This window comes from Pleurodeles waltl, chromosome 2_2, assembly GCF_031143425.1.
Source record: "Pleurodeles waltl isolate 20211129_DDA chromosome 2_2, aPleWal1.hap1.20221129, whole genome shotgun sequence".
Classification (NCBI taxonomy): Eukaryota; Metazoa; Chordata; class Amphibia; order Caudata; family Salamandridae; genus Pleurodeles; species Pleurodeles waltl.
Window position 1 is genome coordinate 894,620,356 of NC_090439.1, and position 21,035 is coordinate 894,641,390.

Below are 21,035 nucleotides of genomic sequence, written 5' to 3' on the forward strand. Positions count from 1 at the left end.
TTGGCATACTGGAATACCCTTATAATTCCCTAGTATACGGTACTGAGGTACCCAGGGTATTGGGGTTCCAGGAGATCCCTATGGGCTGCAGCATTTCTTTTGCCACCCATAGGGAGCTCTGACTATCCTTACACAGGCCTGCCACTGCAGCCTGAGTGAAATAACGTCCACGTTATTTCACAGCCATTTTACACTGCACTTAAGTAACTTATAAGTCATCTATATGTCTAACCTTTACCTGGTAAAGGTTGGGTGCTAAGTTACTTAGTGTGTGGGCACCCTGGCACTAGCCAAGGTGCCCCCACATTGTTCAGGGCCAATTCCCCGGACTTTGTGAGTGCGGGGACACCATTACACGCGTGCACTACATATAGGTCACTACCTATGTGTAGCTTCACAATGGTAACTCCGAATATGGCCATGTAACATGTCTATGATCATGGAATGGCCCCCTCTATGCCATCCTGGCATTGTTGGCACAATTCCATGATCCCACGGGTCTCTAGCACAGACCCGGGTACTGCCAAACTGCCTTTCCTGGGGTTTCACTGCAGCTGCTGCTGCTGCCAACCCCTCAGACAGGTTTCTGCCCTCCTAGGGTCCAGCCAGGCTTGGCCCAGGAAGGCAGAACAAAGGACTTCCTCAGAGAGAGGGTGTTACACCCTCTCCCTTTGGAAAATGGTGTTAAGGCAGCGGAGGAGTAGCCTCCCCCAGCCTCTGGAAATGCTTTCATGGGCACACATGGTGCCCATTTCTGCATAAGCCAGTCTACACCGGTTCAGGGACCCCTCAGCCCTGCTCTGGCGCGAAACTGGACACAGGAAAGGGGAGTGACCACTCCCCTGACCTGCACCTCCCCTGGGAGGTGCCCAGAGCTCCTCCAGTGTGCTCCAGACCTCTGCCATCTTGGAAACAGAGGTGCTGCTGGCACACTGGACTGCTCTGAGTGGCCAGGGCCAGCAGGTGACGTCAGAGACTCCTTCTGATAGGCTCCTTCAGGTGTTGCTAGCCTATCTTTTCTCCTAAGTAGCCAAATCCTCTTTTCTGGCTATTTAGGGTCTCTGCTTTGGGGATTTCCTTAGATAACGAATGCAAGAGCTCATCAGAGTTCCTCTGCATCTCTCTCTTCACCTTCTGCCAAGGAATCGACTGCTGACCGCGCTGGAAGCCTGCAAAACTGCAACAAAGTAGCGAAGACGACTATTGCAACTCTGTAACGCTGATCCCGCCGCCTTCTCGACTGATTTCCTGGTGGTGCATGCTGTGGGGGTAGTCTGCCTCCTCTCTGCACTAGAAGCTCCGAAGAAATCTCCAGTGGGTCGACGGAATTGTCCCCCTGCACCCGCAGGCACCAAAGAACTGCATCACCGGTCCCCTGGGTCTCCTCTCAGCATAACGAGCGGGGTCCCTTGAATCCAGCAACTCTGTCCAAGTGACTCCCACAGTCCAGAGACTCTTCAGTCCAAGTTTGGTGGAGTTAAGTCCTTGCCTCCCCACGCCAGACTGCATTGCTGGGAACCGCGTCTTTTGCAGCTACTCTGGCCTCTGTGCACTTCCGGCGGAAATCCTTTGTGCACAGCCAAGCCTGGGTCCACGGCACTCTAACCTGCATTGCACGACCTCCTGAGTTGTCCTCCGGCGGCGTGGGACTCCTCTGTGCAACTTCGGGTGAGCACTGTTTAACTCCTCTTCGTAGTGCCTGTTCCGGCACTTCTGCGGGTGCTGCCTGCTTCTGAGAGGGCTCCTTGTCCTGCTGGGGGCCCCCCTCTGTCCCCTGACGCAATTGGCGACATCCTGGTCCCTCCTGGGCCACAGCAGCATCCAAAAACCCTAACCGCACGACTTGCAGCTAGCAAGGCTTGTTTGCGGTCTTTCTTCAGGAAAACACTTCTGCACGACTCTCAACGGCGTGGGACATCTATCCTCCAAAGGGGACGTTTCTAGCCCTTGTCGTTCCTGCAGAATCCTCAGCTTCTACTTCCTAGTAGCAGCTTCTTTGCACCCACAGCTGGCATTTCCTGGGCATCTGCCACTCTCGACTTGGTCGTGACTTTTGGACTTGGTCCCCTTGTTCCACAGGTACCCTCGTCTGGAAATCCATCGTTGTTGCATTGCTGGTTTTGGTCTTTCCTGCAGAATTCCCCTATCACGACTTCTGTGCTCTTTGGGGAAGTTTAGTGCACTTTGCACTCACTTTTCAGGGTCTTGGGGTGGGCTATTTTTCTAACCCTCACTGTTTTCTTGCAGTCCCAGCGACCCTCTACAAGGTCACATAGGTTTGGGGTCCATTCGTGGTTCGCATTCCACTTTTGGAGTATATGGTTTGTGTTGCCCCTATCCCTATGTGTCCCCATTGCATCCTATTGTAACTATACATTGTTTGCACTGTTTTCTAATACTATACTGCATATTTTTGGTATTGTGTACATATATCTTGTGTATATTTGCTATCCTCATACTGAGGGTACTCACTGAGATACTTTTGGCATATGGTCATAAAAATAAAGTACCTTTATTTTTAGTATATCTGTGTATTGTGTTTTCTTATGATATTGTGCATATGACACTAGTGGTACTGTAGGAGCTTCACTCGTCTCCTAGTTCAGCCTAAGCTGCTCTGCTAAGCTACCATTATCTATCAGCCTAAGCTGCTAGACACCCTATACACTAATAAGGGATACCTGGGCCTGGTGCAAGGTTTAAGTACCCCTTGGTACTCACTACAAGCCAGTCCAGCCTCCTACACCCACCGTGTCCCCCAGTCTCTCCACAGCACCGTATTAACTGATACCTCATCTCTAACAGAGGATCACGAGGGATCTGGTGTTGCAATTGATACACCATTGATTTATCCCTCTTTATATTTAAAGAACCCCGTACTCTTTGTTGTGATTTTGTACAAATCCAACTCGATTTGTAGAGTGTGACTTATCACCTCGGGGGGTATCCAGGCGCAGGGAGACGAGGCTGCGAGCTGGTTTTGCTACTCCTTGAAAAGCCATATCTTGAATTTTCACCTGAATTCGGTGAGGGTGACTGGTTCATAGGTGGGTGGGTAAGGTCATACCAGTTCTTGGCAGCGATGCAGAAGGCGACGCGACCTCCACTTCGGGTGCAACATATTCTCAGTATTTGGGCACGGTTAGTTGATCTGAGCTCTCTGGTGGGTTGGTGGAAGGAGAGTCTGTGGTTGATGAGGTTGGGTCCGATGTTCTGGAGGGCTTTGAAGGCAATAGTGAGGACTTTGAATGTGCATCTTTTGTGTACGGTTTTCGGTGTGGGGATGATGTGGGTTCTTCTGGGTAGATCCAGGATGAGTCTTGCTGCTGCGCTCTGGATTGTCTGTTATAGGGCGTTTCCGTTGTCCAGTCTGCCGGTGATGGTAGCTTCGGTTACTGCATTTCTGGTTTCGGCGGGGATCCACTTGAAGATCATGCAGACTTGTTGGAAGCAGGAAGAAGCCACGCTGTTTACTTGTCTTCTGAAAGTGAGCTTGATGAAGCAGAGGTTTCAGGCATGTTCTGTCTGTGTCTGTGGTTGTCCGAGAGCAGAGGGCCACCATGAGTCGTTCCATGGGGAGGAGTTGTTCTTAAAGATGATCACTTCTGCTTTTGTGTGTTCAGTTCGAGGCAGTTGTCTTTCATCCAGTCGGCTACGTGGCTCATGACTTTGCTGAAATTTTCTCTGGGGGAGTCGTGGTCTCTGGATGAGGCGTGTCCTTCAGTGAGGAAGAGGGTGAGCTGCGTGCTGCTGGTGAGTCACCTACTCGGACGCTAGACCACATTTCTTTCCAGTAGAGAGTTTTGAGCCAATTGGAAAGTTGATGATTTCTCAGCAGGTGGTATCTTCTAGAAGGCTGCCTGCCCTGGATAAGAGCCAACTATATATTCTTGCATGTTGCTTGCTGTAGCAAGCCTTTCAACATTTGTATCCAACCTCTGCCTGACAGAGGGTTCAGTCGACTATCTCAAAATCTGCGTTGCATCAGACAGTTTCACTTGAATACACCATGAAGAAAATGGCCTAGGCAGTCGATAGTTTAGTGGGGTTAGAGCATGTGATCTTGTTACCTTGTTGTTGGTGAGGAGGAGAGGGGATTGGGTATCGGGTGCTGTGCAGTAGAGGGTATTTGGTTTTTGCACAGTTGAGCATCAGGGGGCCAAAAGCCCACCCTGTGCTGCACTACATGTAGGCAATTGGCGGTAGGGGACTAAGGTAGAAGGAAATGAAAAGAACATTTGAGCTTCATTATTTTAGAGATCATAGAGACCAGAGTAAGATATACTGGCTTCTAAAGAAGTATAGAGTGAGCAAAGGCAGGATGTAGTGTGTAGAGATTAGTCATTTTACTGGAGTCTGAGTTTTCAACTATTTGTGTGAAAGGAAATTGGGGAGAGGATAGAGGCAGGGAATGTGATGGGGAGAGTTTGCCCCACAGTTTAAAAAAAAAAACTGCTTTTGAGCATGGATAATATATATTTTTTTTATTTAATCCTTCAGTCCATTCTTATAATTGAGGGGATTTCTGCTTATTTGTCACCTCGCTAAAGATGAGGCACTTTATTCACAAATCCTCCCTTTCCTGAGATTTCACAAAAATCGCGAGTGCCCTTGAAATGTAAGCAATTTCCATGCATGATCCTCCTTCATACGTTGGGAAGACTACATAAGTACTGTGAATTTATGCATTTGCACAGCGAACTCTATTTCTTTTTTTCTCCATATGAAAAAAACCCCTGGATGAGTCTTTTTACAATGCTCTCATATGGGGTGTCCCCTTAACCTTCTCACCTGAGACTCCCACTTACTCCTGACTTTTACATGAGTAACTTTATGCTGGTTTGCAGAGTGAAGATGTGAATAACCGTTAAAGAAGCGAGTTTGTTTTGCAATGCGTTTTAACTACGCCTAACTAAACCAAGAACTACAGACATTCCATTCGCACTGACTTACATCTGCAGGTGTAAATTACCCACCCACGTTTTATGTTGCACTGGGGAAAACGTTTGATTTATTCATCAGGCCCAAAGCGATTGAATAATTTCCCTTTTTTCAGTGAACGATTTATGTGCGAATACCTTACTACAAACCTTTGACTAGTTTCTTAACAAAATTGTGTAAGTCTGTTCTATTGGGGGCGTGGCTATGACTGGAGCACTGCCAGGGCCCAGTCAGCCCAGGCGCACAGACTCCAGTCACCTTGGGAAGGCTTGTAACATCTCTAATTGACCTCGCTTCAGCCCTGCTATCTGTATTTCCTTATGTACTTGACCTTGAAGGGCTAGTTTTAGCTGCAGCCCGAGTGTTGTGAGGCTTCCTTTCTGCAGTGCATGTTAGTGAGTTCACATGAGAGCCAGTTTTGGTAATTTGCCAGAGGGTGTGTCTGAAGTTTCCTGTTTGTCGGGAATATTGTTGCCTCCCGGAAATCTGTACTGCGAAGACTTGTGTTATTCGACATGTTAGGTGCACTACTCCCGAATTCCAGCGATAAGCACATGGTCTCCATGACTGGGCATGTTCACGGGAGGTGTGTGACAGCAATCTTCCCTGGTGCCGTCCTCGGCCGCTGACAAGAATACTTGGCTTCTTTTACTGCCTGCTGGGGATTATGACGCATGCTGTGATGTTACTTATCATTTGTTTTTTACAGCTCCTCACACCTGGATGATAGTATTTCTGATTGCTAAGCAGGGGAGATGCTGTGGGAGAACTAGTCTGGCAGAGAGTTACTGCTGTGTTACTAGGATTCATTTTTGATGGGGTTGTGTAAGTCTGCACAGAAGCACCGAGTTATAATGACTGGTTGTTCAGTCATTATTAACGCACTCTGTTGCCACAATAAATCAGTTGCATTGTAAAGATGGCTGTATTGTAAGACTACTTTATTCCATTTACACCCATGCACCTCCCTTTGCTTCACTTGTCCACAATGCTTGAAAAAGGGATATCAAAGTGCAGGTAGTCACTATCCCGGCTTAGTTCTGAGAAGTGCAGGTACTCGCCCATTACAAGTATTGTATACCTGTTGAGAAGTGCAGGTACTCTCCCATTACAAGTATTGTATACCTGTTGAGAAGTGCAGGTACTCTCCCATTACAAGTATTGTATACCTTTTGAGAAGTGCAGGTACTCTCCCATTACAAGTATTGTATGTCTCTTGGGACATGCAGATACTCGGTTCCTGCCTATCTAAAACACTGCTTGTCTACGCACTGCGTCTTCTGCATTACCCAGCTCTGTCCCTTATCCAGTGGTATGGTCAAGACCCAGTCAGCTTGACTTACGGACCAGATCTTGCAGTGGCTGAGTGATGTAGAACAGATAAAAATGATCCTACAATCTTTGGGAATACACGGCTATATGCTTGTCAGACTGAACAGCTAAAGCAGTGCCTGCTCACAGGTGAAGACTTATAGGGTCGCTTTGTATCATGGAGTTGTGTCCAAGATAATCTCTGGTGATTAACTCAATGTTGTGAGGAGGTGATCTAGTGCATGCGTTGAGAATGAGTGACAACCAGTCACATTCGTGTCTGCTATCTGATGCATATTTTCTCTGCACTCAACAAAACCGCCTGCATAAGTAATGGCTAGAGAAAGATGAGATTGAAAATTTACAGAGGATACTATTGCAGTCTGAAATTGACGGTATGCGGATGTGAGGGAAAAAAACCGCAAGTTCTTCTGAGCTGAAGGTCTGCACAAAAATATATCTTGGATATTAACACCCTCTTTTTGTGAACATCTTAAATATTTCTATTTCGTTATCCATTGGCTTTTCCTTATTTGCAACACTCTGCCCATGGACAGGGGATCCTTTCACGGCTTCATGGTTCCCACAGTGTGTTCTAAGGGAGTCACACACGGGCATCACAGGTTTGTCACCTCTAGATACCCTGCTCATGTCGTTTTGTTATCGAAAAGAACCACAGCATACTTGTATTAAGTTTAGAAATACACAATTTTGGGTGTATTATCTGTAACATGCAACCAAATTCACCCAGGTGTGTATCTAATCCATCCCATAGTAATGGACTGGGTCTATGCCTGTTGGCACAGTGCAAGAGATCAGTCATCAACCTCTTGCCACCCATGATAATGCAAATGCACTTAAATAAAAGAGAATGTCTTGTACAGATAGCTAAACTAAAACAACTTTTATTTCTGTGGAGCCTCATATGTGCCTGTGAACATGGCTTTTTTTGTGTTGTCACAATAAACAGTTGCTGGATTTATTACGTTTTCAATGTGAGCAGTATGTATTGAAGGCTTTCTTGACTCTCTCTAACTGTTAAAATGTGCAGCAACATGACCTGTCATAGTGGAGGCACATTTGATATCTAGCTATGTGTTTATATCAATCTGCAATGTTTTTTTTTTTTAATTAACAAAATATCTTGCAAATGACATTGGGGGGACCTAATGAACCAACCATCTTACTGACTGTGGGTGTCAAAACACTTTTTTTTTTTTTAGCCCAAAGCGCAGGGACAGATGTGAGGGATGGTGCAGAAGTAGGGTGGTATTGTTTACTAAAGCACAAATAACATTCCTTTACCCCATGCACGTTTATACTCACTCATGCCTGATGCATGGGTGCGTATACATCATATGTCATGGGGTGGCTACCATTTTTTTTTTTTTTTTTTTTTTACCCTTCCAAGGTGGTATAAGCCCATCTTGGAGAAGTAAGTAAATAAAAAAAAAAAATCAGCAAATCTAAGATGTCTGGCTTATTGTACACCTTTTTAGGGTCGAGCCTGCGTTGCATGCGTATCGCAGCGAGACGCTTTAATGTTTAGAAAAGGGCTCGGAGCCCTGTCGACGTCACATCAGTGTTTTTCATTGGTTCGTGGGCTTGCCTAATAAAATCTGCTTGCTTTCATTAGTCGAAGGCATGCATACGTCATGCCTTTTCCGGTGGCTAGCCCTCCTCGAGCGCATCGACCAAGTACAGAAAACATGCGAGGATCGCTGTTTTCTGTCTGGCTCGTGGACTACTTTTTCTCTAATTTACTAGCACGATTTCGCTTGGCAGAAGTCGAGCGCTTTACATAGTTAATTGCACTTTTTCGGGTTACGTACATAAATGCACTTTTGCCGATAGCGTTGTAAACTCCTGACCCGACTTTTCACCTATCAGCTCTAACATGAGCAAACGCGAGACCCGTTGCATTGCAAATGCTTGTTTGTAATGCTGTTAAGTTATAGGGTTGAATTCACCCAGCTAAGAAGTATGTGTTATTTCTATCAGTATATAACCAAATTCTGCACAATGCAGTCAACATACCCAAGTTTTAGCTCCATTGAAATCCAGTAGCCATGCAAAAGACTGACTCTGCTCTCCATGTCAAATTAACTTAACTTAATTAGATATAAAAACATATTAGCTAACTGCTAAAATAATACTGTAACATCATTTCCTTTTGAAATCATGTATCGCAGTTGGCACATGTCTCTGTCAGTAATCTGAAAAAGAAGGCACCCACTGGGCATGTAGCTTGGCAACGCTATCATTTTATGAGCATGGAAATGGGCACCCGAAAAATATTACATGGATCACTGCAGTGTGAACCTTGTCACTAGCGCACCAAAGCGCCTAACAAACACAAGAAGAAATTGGTAGCTGCATAAGAAGATAAGCAGGCATGGGATGGAAAGAAGAAATGCGGGCAGCTGTGGGTATTGAACCAGGAGAGCCCATTGGGGAAACATGTGAAAGTTTTTTCAAAGGGACAATATTCATAATGATTGTTAAATTGTATAGCCTACATTGCAAACTTAATTTTACTCGTAAGGGTTGAAAATAGTTTGCTGTCCTGGCTAGGTAGCTTTAAAACATTGATGTGCAAGCAAAGGGGGTATGGGCAAGCAACAACGACTGAGTGGGAAATGGTGGGACGGGGAGACAACAGCTTGGAGAGGGTAGGATGGAAGGGGAAGAAGCAACATGGGGGAAAATAAATAGTACCTCAATCACAGTGCGAGCAGCAAACGAGGAATCAATCTGTGTATTGTCCATGCTTCAGAGAAGAAACAGGAAGTGCTGCCTGACACATGCTGGCCAATTAGGAGGCAGGAAAGAAGAGTGACAAGCCAACGAATAGTAAGCAGTGGGTGGGCTTCAAGCACTTTAATGTAAACAATAACCCTTGAAAGTAACAACACACATGCACTGTTGGCAGGTGAGGCCTAAAACGTAGTTCTCTGAATGTAAGCAGTGCAACCAAAATAATGACGAAGAAGCTGTGCTCCACGTAAGGAACAAACACAAGAAGAGGAAACTGTAGCAGAGACCTAAGAAGCTCCTTAATCTTATGCCATTACAGCCTTCTTGTATCAAATTCTAACCTTTATTGTAGGCTATATGGATGTGTACCTATTTATAATGCACTGTCATCTTAACCTCTCCTTTCCATGTTTTGGGCATCTATCTTATGAATAGCAACTTGACCCTATACAGGTTCAAGGTTGCGTAGTTAGTGCTGTAGAAGGCCACAGAAATACATTTAAAACAAGTAAAAATAGTGTCAGGGACTCTTTGGTGTTCTCAGTTAGTAGGCAATTATAGTGAGGTTGTTTTTCCAAACCTTGCATGTCACTTTACCAAGAAGACGTAAGTGAGATGCCTTAAAGCTTTGACGTGTATAAAAAGGATGCCATGGGGCTTCTATCAGGAGTTTTTGCAGTAGTAGACCAGTAATTTTGTGAATTTTTACTGTTCATGAGAATTTTCCACTCTGCCTTAAATAGTGTTGACATAGCGGGCTGTGCATGTGTTGCTGATGTTTCTCGTAATCGTCTTTGAACTTTTTTTTTAGCATTGTCCATAATGTAATGTAGACTCTGCCCACTAGGTGCCGGCACATTTTACTGGAATGAGCAATGGAGCATCCATGTGTTATTTTCTTTAAAAAAAGAATGTAGTGATTTACAAGTGTACAAAACAGGTTTTGGAAGTATGCGAATCATCTACAGTCTGGATAGGTCATAGTTACAAATGGTTCTCTTGGTATTAGCAATGATATGTCTTGAGTTACTTGTTAATAACAATTTTAAAACTACAATATAAATTATGAAAATAGCATCTTAGGTCCAAGTATTCGTTCTCTGCAATACATGGTTATTTTTGTCAGCAAGCTAGGGGTGCGGTTTTGTTATTTCTTGTGAGTAACTATGTGGAGTTAATGTTGACATTGTACTAAATTGTATTTGTAAAGCATGTTATTACCCACAAGGGTGTTCTGGCTCTTAGCAGGTCTATGCACCTAACCTTGTCTAGTGTGAGCAGGGGGTAATATTTCGAAAAGCCTTTTCTTTGGGTTGTTATGGAATTCAAGAAAAGAGAAGGAGGCTGTGATGTGCAGTGGAATGTTTGTCCATGCTTTAGGAGTGATGTATGAGAAGGCCCCAGCTCCCAACCTGTTTTTGTGTATGAACAGGAGCCTGGCAGAGCGGAGGTGTCTGGGTTTTGGTGGAATGAAGATGCAGCACTGTTCAGGTGTGCAAGACCTATGTTGTGTTGTGCCTTGAATGTGTGAGAGGAGCTTGTACTGAGAGCATTTTTTAATCGGAAGCCAGTGGAGCTCCTGGCAGTTTGGTGGGATATGCAGTCTACTTGGGAGATTGAGGATGAGTCTGGCTGCTGACTTCTGGATGGTTTGTAGTCTTATGGTGGGTTGCATGGTGATTCCAGCATAACAGGTGTTCCCATAGTCCAGCTTGCTGCTGACAAGGGCGTGAGTGACTGTTTTCTGGTGTTTGGGAGCCATTTGAAGATCTTACTCAGCATCTTCTGGGCGAGGAAGCAGAAGGCTGTGACAGCGCTGACTTGCACAGTCATGTGCAGTTCACTGTCAATGATGATGCTGAAGTTTCTGGCTCTGGGCGTGGGTCCCAGGTCGAATGGCCACCAGGGGGGAGTCACATGGCGAGGATGTCTTTCTGAAGATCACTACTTCTGCCTTGTTGGTTTTCAGCATGAGACAGTTGCACTTCATCCTGCTGGTGACTTTCCTCGTGCAGGAGGTGAACTTGTTCCTTTCGTCAGGGTTCTTGTTCAAGAGGAAGAGTATGAGTTGTGTGTTGTCTGCGTAGGAAAGGATGTTGATGTCGTGAGTGGAGATGAAAATGGACCACAACTGAACCGTGCTTATTATGCAACCTCTAACTGTGAAGTGCGGTTATCTCCTGATTTTTTCCAAAAAGTCTAAACATGGTGGGTGATTATTTTCTTGAAATAATTCTCTTGTCCACTGATTTAATGTACTATGCAATTGGCTCAATACGTATCCTCAAAAGATGATGCTCCAATGGGCAACCTTGGAACATATCCAACTTTATTATATAGTGATAGTAAAATGTCATGCTTTTATTGCAGATATTTTGTTTTTCAAAATGCTGATCTCTTAATAATGTGATGCATATTTAATAATTTTGCCTCATCTAATCTTTATTTATTTTGCTTTAACTGTAGGGTTGAAGCTGAGCAAGGAAGAGTGAAACATCATTCAGAATGAGAAGGACTAAGGAAAGTCAGCTGTGGCCTCCCGTTTATACTCTTAGTCATCTCAACAATTCGAGATAACCTTTGGGATCCATATGAGTAACGGCATTACCCGTGGGACTTTTTTTGTTTTATCCACACGGTAAACTAAATCACAATGACAGTGCTTGAATTCTTTGCGTTTTGGAGCCTGACTTTGCCACTGATCCAAGGACACAGTCTTTTTACGTGTGAACCAGTATCTGTTCCGCGATGTGTAGGGATGTCCTACAACATGACTTTCTTCCCAAATATGATGGGACACTATGACCAAGATATTGCTGCTTCAAGTATGGAGGTAGGTTTCTTTACGCTGCACGGCATACGACATGCGTACAGGTTGTCTTTCGCTGTTCATGGGAGTGTACCATTAGTAGGTCCACTATCTCTTAACTTGTTCAGTGATTGTAGGGGCATCTTACAATCGTGAGCGAACACAGGTTCGGTGTTGTCCCAAGTATCATAGGGAAGTTTAATATTCACATATTTTTAGCAAACGCTGTATGCCTTCCCTCAAACATAAAATTACAAGGAGAGAAACAGATCACACTCATTCTCAGACAGGAATAGGAAAGTGAGACGAATAGGATGGCCTCAACCGGCAGTGTTTGTAATGCTGTTGGCAAGAGGGCACATACGGCCTCAGTCTGGTTACATACACGGTTAAAGCTCAGCAAGGATCCCTTGACAAGCTTTGGCCAACATATACATGATGGTTCCAGTAATTGTCTAAATGTAAACCTTTTGATGCTGTTCTTTGCGTTAGAGTTTAGCAGGAAATTAAACTTGGCAAAGGGTTGAATCTATTTGCTTGTACAGTGCATGGCTATTAAGGGTGAAATGTACAGTGCAAGCAAATATATTCAACTGAAATATCTAGAAAGGGTAATAGTGTATATATTTCTGCCATTAAGACTGCAACCAAAGGCTCTGAAAGGGTAAACTGATTTGCAAGATGTTTGCTTTTTGTTTTTTCTCTTACAAATGTAAACTTTCTTTGGGAGATGAGTTTGTTTAAGATTAGATAAGCACGAGGAAGTGAAATACACCAACTCCCATGCCTGTGAAGATTTACTTCATTAATTTGACTTAGTTTAGCGAACAAAAACACGGTCCAATTGAAGTAAACCAGTTATAGAACGGGTTAATAATTTGGGGGGGGGGTTGCGGGGAGGGGACCGGTAGCAGGGCAGTAGATATACTAAAGTGTCCCACACACTGAGTGCGTTCAGTACCTAGCAAGCGTAGGAGTGTAGATGCTAATGCTCTTGGTAGGATCGGGAGTAGAAAGGTTGTGAATTACCTTCAGGATAATGGTCAGAAACATGCAGGGTGCCCTGTTGTGTACCAAGAGGCAGTCAGTGTACGTGGCCCAGTTGTGGCCGGCATCGGTAGTTCAGGCAACTTGAAGAGATAACTTGAGATAAAATTCTTGGTTTGTGTTTTTGTAAACGGCAGGATACATTGTGAAGCCAGTGAACGTACATTGCATTTGTCAGATTTGTTCAGAATTAGGATGTTAACCAGGCTGCGTTGAAGGGGAGGTGCTGTTTCCTCTTGTGGATGGTGAAGAGGTGGTAATGGGCAGCTGGCATCACGTGGACACCAGTCACATTTGGATGCCGGAGTGAGCTCTAAGGTTCTTCACTTGTTAAGTAGGAGCTGTGCTAAATCAGCCTTATGGGTGTAAACAAGTAGGGACACTGAGTTATCCCTTTCTGCAGAGTTTAGTGGGAGGGGCAGAGATTCAACCACAAACTGATGATCCTGAGACAGCCCGATTGTCGCATGGGCGTGAAGAAACAGGACCATTTAAAGTCGGCAAATAGGTGATACTCTTACTTAGCAGAGTTCATGAGGTGTCCGAGTGAGGAGCGGTAGAGCAAAAAAGAGCGGCGGGTGACAAAGCTTTCTGCGGCTCTCCCTAGGAGTGATGAAGCACCAGGCAGTGATCATGGAGCAGCCACCAAGGTTGTCACAGGCAGGTTCAGTGAGAGCTGCACAGATGATAATAATGGAGGCGATGGTGAATATTGGAGTCGAAGATCATTGAGAGTTTGAGGACTGGGAACCGATGACTACAGTGATGAGTTTGAAGATTTGTAGTAGAGTGCTGTCAGTAAACTGGAGGAGGACGAATAGGCTGTTAGTGGAAAATACATTATTAGCCACATGGAAAGCAGTCGTTCCAGAGTGTTGGAGAAGGGCCAGAGGAACATTGTTATCAATACAGGGCATTGGTTTGGCCCACGCCCTTTTAAGTATTTAGAATGTACGTTCTTTGCCTGACGTATAGAATCTAGTCATCAGACACTGACTTTTACGAGGCAGTCAGGTCCCTTTTTTCTCACATCAAGACAGACTTTTGACCCATCACCACTTTAACAAGGACATGCATTTAGTTTTCTGATCTAATGACAATAATGCTCGAGTGCTGCCAAAAATAAATAGGAAGATTGTACATGCTTAATCCTTTGAGGATCTTTTTGTACAGACGAAGTCTTCTTATTTTAGAACTTCCTGTGTCTGAATGTAAACGTTTGTTGATAGTAACGTTCTTGAATTGTATTATACTGTGCGTTGCCCAGGTGATATTCATGTGATAGACAAAATATGCTCAGTGTGTTATTTACAAGACTTATTGTTAAAATTATAAACCAAACTAATGCAGGATATGGCTTGTGCGAGGAAATTAGCAGTGACTTTCATGCTGGACGCCAGTTACCCTTTCTAGCAGTTTTCGGTCATCGGACATGAATATTTGTTGCAGCATAAAACCAAGCATGCATAGACAATGCCAGTCGCTCTACATTTTACGTAGTGCAAGGATTACATTGTCTGCATGGGAAACTGCACGATCACACATTATATACACATCATGGGCAGCATCAGTGCAAGGTTCCCTAATACAGAGTACCTACAACATGGTGGCCAAAAGCAGTGTAAGCTTCCCTCACTACACACAGACCAGGTAGTGCTTGTGCTGCCGCCCAGGCATTTCTCCCATGCACAGAGCAGACTGTAGCAGTCTAAGCCAGTGGCGGCCTGCAGTTTTAGGATGGAGGGGGGCTGGCGGGAAGCACACTCACACTCATTCTTTCTCACACACACGCACATCCATTAACAACACGCATCAACATTCAAACATGCACGCACGCACCAAACATTAATTTACAAAGATCACACACACACACACACACACTTACCTTCAGCCGCGGAGGTTTCAGGAGGGTTAGGACCTTGGGTCAGCCAGTGAGGGAAGGCAACAGTCCCGACTTCGTCACAGAGTGGGATGGGGTCAGTGAGACTGCTGACCCCACCCCACTCTGTGACAAGGTGTCACTGATTGACACTAGCCCTGAGCACTTCAGGGCTTAAACCTGAAGCGCCCAGGTCGAAGTCAATGGGTGACGCTTCCCTCGTCACCCGGGGGAGGGCCTTGAGGCACTTTTGCTGAGCCGAGGCGGTTACGCCCACAGGAGCTGTAACCTCTTCAGTCCAGCAAAGTTCAGCTCAGGCAGCCAGGAGTCTGCGCAAATCGCACATGTCTGCTCCTGGCTGCCTGACCTGAACATGAAAAGTGTCTGTCAGACTGACCGTTGTACAGCCTGACCGGCACTCTTCATGTGGGGCAAAAGGTGGGGGGCGTGGCCCCTCCGCCTTAAAGGAGGGGGGAGCGGGGTTGAGGAGCATCTCCAGGCCGCCAAATGGGACACAGACAGAATTTATGCAAAGGATCCACCAACTGCATCCTGAGGAATGATCGATTTCTTGGAAACAATGCACGGTTTTAGTGTCTGCCTAGTGCGTGCTCTGTGCCCAAAAATGCAAGTACTGATTTTCGGTAATTGTTGTGAACCTTTTGAAATGAGGCAGCAGAAATCGTTATGATATAGGTAGGGTAACTTCAGGGCTGGATGATGGAGGGTATTGAGTAAAAGAGGCTTGTTGCTGTTGGCTCAAGCTGTCCGAATTGAAGGGACACCCATATTTACAGTGACAGAAGCTTTCGGTAACTCAGTATGCCATTTTTATGTAGTATAATCTACTGGTATAAATTATGGTAAATCATACTAGATTCTTAATGACACTTAAAAAATGTTAGAAAAGCTTTATTTTCCTCTATAAAGTGTCCAGTATTTGTATGGATCGGTCAGTTTCAAGTTGTGTACAGAGTGAGTTGTAGCTCAATAGAAGTTCTTGTTTAAGTTAAACAGAAAGCGTCTGAATAATTCTGGGGTTTATTGGAAATATAATTGGACGATGATTCTCTTTATCCCAGTAGTAACAATGAAACACCACTAAAGTACAAGAGAAATGAGTTCACTCGAATCCTTCTCCTAAATGTCTTATGGAAAATTCAGTTATAGCTGCTGAGGTAAATAGAAATACGACAAAAAAATAGAGTCTGGTTCAAATGTGACTTTAGGAAGGGACGAGCACAAGCAAAATAGTAGGAATCCAATCTGCAACTATAACGAGGTATATCCTGACTAGACCTATTAGCCCAATGAAAAGCACAACCTAAGAAGCAATATGAAAGAAGAGATCTAAAATGATGATCTAAAATAATAGTGCTTAATTAACCGGTGAACTATGACCCATTTTATCGAAACTCAGTTTTTACCAAGCTTGGATGGATGGATGGAAAGATGACCATGTCATGATTCCATCATAGGTCTTGTCGCTCACTGCCTTTGCCTGAAGCATATTCATGACATGAAAAAAAAAAAAACACTTTCTGGACCTTTCGTACAGACTCTCCCACTATAATGGTCCGGACATGAGTTAAAACAACAGAGCAAGACAATTGTCAGAAATAATATTCAGTCTCTTGGACAATGTTCTTTCACGCTTCTGATGACGAGAAATGAATCTCGACCTCATTCTTGAGCCTGGGAAAATGTCAAAAAATGCATGTGTGTTATATTAGCTTGCAGCTATGTTCACTATGAGGACGCTTCCTCTTTGAGGTCGCATATCTCTTTCAAATACGGAGTCAAAACAACACAGAGCACAAGTTAACTTATGATGCACACCTTGCACGACAACTATCCCCCTACCCCCGTGGGCTATTTGCACATCAGTACGTATGTAAATTTACCACTTTAGCACACGGTTTGGTAAGAACGATCCTCCAAACAGTGGTCTACTTTTAAGGCACTACATTTTAGGTCTGGCTGTTAACAGCTGTATTTTTCCAGATCTCATGTCAGCACAACATACACAAAAGAGCTTTGTCTCAACTCGCTTCAACGATTGGCTGGTTTGGCTGAGTTCTCTTCAAGCACTGCCTTGATGGACTGTTTGTCAAGCTTTGGATCAGCTCACAGCATTTCATTTGTGTTCAGTAATTCAGAAATGTTAAATGTAGGAAGCTGGCTCGGTACATACTATACCAAAATTAGGTATAGTGTGCACAGAGTCCAGGGGTTCCCCAGAGGCTAAATAAGATAATACTAATGATCTCTTTTTTTTTTTATGGCTGTGCGCTCAAGCGCTCTGGACTGTTGTAATCTCTCTGTGGGCTTTTAGCCACGCCCACTCTTGCTATTCATTCTTTGTTGTGCTTGTGTTAAATGCTTCATTTTTATTGCTGCACTCAGTGAAACGTCTCTCCGTTGTGTGCAGAGTTCCCTCCCAGGCGATTTCACTAAGTGAACATTTTTGTTGGCCATCACACTACGTCACGCTTCCTCCTGTTATAATGTGTGATGGCCCCTCCTCCGGTTTCGGTTTGCCTTTCATCCGAGCCATGATCCTTATTAGGCATTCATGCAGAGAGCCAATAACTCTCATACTCATGGCGCTTTGAATTAACTTGCTTATGTCAACTGTTTTTCTATTTATGTAACAAGAAAAGTCCAGTTAGGAATTTGCAAAGCTCATAGCTCCAACTCGAGCAAATGTGAGACCCATTGCATTGCAAATGCTTGTGTGCTAGTGTGGTTGAGCAGTTAGGATTATCAGAGGGTAGTGGAAAGCATTTGTTGTACACTCCCTGTCAATAAATGAGGCAAACACTCATAACTCCAAGCCAATTGTTTTATATAGCAAAAATATATATTGTTACTTTAGTACTAGAACCAGAAAGTCTTTGTTGTAGGTAAGTACAGTTGTAAATGGTTAGCAAGCATATGTATCAAATGTACTTTGTTTGGTTTTTGCAGGAAAAGCAGTTTACAAGTAAGTTACACTTTTCAATTTCAAATGTTGATACTTAGTGCAATTTTTCATAAGAGTCAATAGAGTCCTGGGGGGGAATCAGCGTTAGCACAGTTATCAGGTAAGTACACAACTTATGATTCCAGTCTTCGGGGGTCAGGATGTCACAGGTCAAAGTTTAGGCTGACCCCAAAAGTACACCACCAGCAAAAAGGGGGCCAGTTGGGTGCAGAGGTCAAAGTTGGCGTCTGGTTTACAATGGAATCCTATGAGGACTGGGGGTGGTTGGTAGAAAGCAGATTGCAGGTAAGTACGCTCGGTGCCAGGACAAAGGCCTTGGGGGGGGGTTTAGGCCAGTGCCTGGGGGGTAGGGGGGGGGACAGGGGCACAGGTTCACACCAAACACACACCCTCAGCAGCTCAGGGGCGGCCGGGTTCAGGGTGCAACCACAGAGCTGGGCACTCAATGCTTTTCAGTAGGGTGCCCCCCGAGGAACACAAAATATGCTGCAGGCTTGGGTCTAGGTGGTCTGTTCCAGGAAACCAAAGGCTGGTCAGGTAGGGGGATGCGTACACTGGATGCTGCTGGACAGTCGGTCAGACTCCCCAAGGCCAGGGGACGGCAGGGGTCTCCTTGCGTGTTGGGTATCTTCTTTGGATGCGATAGTGGACAGGGGGTCCACGGGAATCAGGCTACAGGCATCTCTGTATTTGCCAGGAGGGGGTCAACTCTAGGTCAGAATCGCCCGGGGACTTTCACTGGACCAGTAGGCCACCTGGACTTAGGCCGTGGACGCCTGGTGCAGAGTGGGCAGGGCTCGTGGATCTGGGGCGGTTCTGGGGTCCTTATTGGGGGGTTTCTTCTGGACAGGGCTGCTGTCCTTGTGAGCTCTTGGGCCTTGTGAGCTCTTGGTCCTCTGGTGGCCAGGCAGTCCTGTGGGGGGGTTGTAGAGGTCACTGCTCCTGCAGAATGTGTCATTTGCTTGGAGCAGGGGTCTCTGAAGCTGCAGACAGGTCAGTGGGACTGGGGCCAAGTCAGTTGTCATCTAGAGTCTTTTCTGCTGGGGTTGGCTTGGCAGTCCTCCTTTCTTCTTTCTTTTTGAGGCCACCAGAAATCTGGTGAATAAGGTTCAGGGGAGCACCTAAATACTAGATTTAGGGATGTTGCAGAGGGTCAGAGGGCAGTAGCCAATGGCTAATGGCCTTGATGGTGGCTACACCCTTCCTGTGCCTATTCCCTTTGGGGAGGGGGGGGGCACATTCTAATCCCTAATGGTCCCTCTCTTCTAACCCAAGATGGAGGATTCTGCAAGGAGGGGGTCACTTCAGCTCTGGGCACCTTATGGTTGGTTCCAGTTGAAGTGGTCACTCCTTGTTTTTCCTAATTTTCCCACCGGACCTGCTTCCAAAAGTGGGGCTTGGTCTGGGTGACTGGCATCTCCACTAGCTGGAGTGCCCTGGGGCACTGTAACAGGAGGCCTGAGCCTTTGAGACTCACCGCCACGTGTTACAGTTCCTTCAGGGGGAAGGTGTGAAGCACCTCCACCCAGAGCAGGGTTTGTCTCTGACCCAGAGAACACAAAGGCTCTCACCACATGGGAAAAGAAACTTGTCTGTTAGTGGCAGGCTGGCACAGACTGGTCAGCCATGCACCAAAAAGTTGGGTAAAATACTGCGCCATCTCGAAGATGCCCTGTGTGTGCATTTTACAATAAATCCAACACTGGCATCAGTGTGGGTTTATTGTGCTGAGGGGATGATGCCAATCCTCCCAGTCTTCAGTGAAGCCATCATGAAGGTGTGGAGTTCGTAATGACAAACTCCCAGCCCATGTACTCAGTATGGCCACACAGCACTTACAATGTCTAAGAATGGACTTAGAAACTGTAGGGTCATATTGCTCATGCAGCTATGCCCTCACCTGTGGTATAGTTCACCCTGCCTTAGGGCTGTAAGGTCTGCTAGAGGGGTGACTTACCTATGCCACAGGCAGTGGTTTGTGGGCATTACCTTTTTCTGTCCACCAACATCTGCAATGGCAGTGTGCATATGTTTGGTGAGGGGGTCCCTTAGGGTGGCACAATACATGCTGCAACCCTTAGGGACCCTCCCTGGTCAGTACCCTTGGTCCCGCTGGTACCTTTTACAAGGGGCTTAGCTGTGTGCCAGGGGTGTGCCAATTGTGGAAACAATGGTACAGTTTAGGGAAAGAACTGGGTCTGGTTAGCAGGATCCCAGCACACACTCAGTTAAGTTAGCATCAGATATCCGGCAGAAAATGGGGGCGTGGGGGTACTGCAAACGAGGGGCCAGTTTCCTGCATTAACACCTTGCATCGGTAACACGGATAGAAAGTAGTTTACCTGCTGCTTGCACCAATGGAAACAAACTATACTGCTCATAGGATGACCCTTGCAATGCAACAGTTGTTGTCCTTCAGCATCTGCAGCCACACAATCTATGTGGGTGTTACTTTGCTCTGTTAGGATGGACGTAGGCTTCTTGCTCCTTAGCTCTGTTTCTAACTTAGTGCACAATTAACCACAGTGCAGCCTCGTCACAACTCTCGCTATTTGGATCCTGCATTCTGTCTCCAGCACAGCGCTCTGTGGCATTCGTTGATGTGAGATGAGAGGATCAAGGAAGTGCCCGAAGCAGTGCACAGCAGTGCTGCTCTCTCCTTTGGTGTTCCATGCAGATCACCATAATGCTGCAGTGAGTTAGAGAGAGCAGGACAAGGTGAAGGCCAGGAGAAGCAGACTGGTAGATTACTAAATGGTTAAGGGCTTTGACTCTAGCAAGAGATTCATAAAGAGCTGCAGAGATGAGTCCTGGGGTAAGGGCCCTAGGGGGAGGAGCAGCATGTTGTAGCCACCATTGCTGTTTAGAATTGGTTGCCTGAGGGGGGTCCCATGTACACAGGCCTGAGGTCTCTGAGCCCAGGATTAATTCTGGAGACCACTCGGCCACAGGGCCTTTCTGCTGCTATTGTGATTGTGCAGAGGTGCCCCTGGCATGCGTTATGTCGCATCCTGGGTGACTTAGCGATCCCAATCCTGGGAGAGCAGCTTCACTGGTAGTAGGAGGAGGCCAAGGACTGCTCTGGGTACTGTGTGTAGCTCAGGGACAGGGGCTCCTGACATTCTCTGCCGCTTCCATGGAATGTGCCGAACCAGGCTGCCTGCTCCCTTGTGCCGGCACACTCTGTTAAAGTGAGCTTCCTGGGCTGGCATTTGCTGAGCTCTATCACTCCACAGCAGAGTATTAGCTAATCACTGGCATGATACCTCCATCCCTACTAGTTGACACATAGTACCTTCTTAAAT

The 21,035-nt window shown here is 45.6% G+C and overlaps 1 protein-coding gene across 2 annotated transcripts in view; it reads left to right on the forward strand.

Moving 5' to 3' along the window:
- The window catches only part of FZD6 (frizzled class receptor 6), a 213,724-nt gene that overhangs the window by 24,065 nt on the left and 168,624 nt on the right, over positions 1-21,035 (forward strand). For both annotated transcript variants that reach the window (XM_069220593.1, XM_069220594.1), the window contains exon 2: positions 11,476-11,842. In XM_069220593.1, coding sequence (XP_069076694.1) covers positions 11,663-11,842 — 180 coding nt within the window. In that variant the 5' untranslated portion in view covers positions 11,476-11,662. The remainder of the gene's footprint in view (positions 1-11,475; positions 11,843-21,035) is intronic.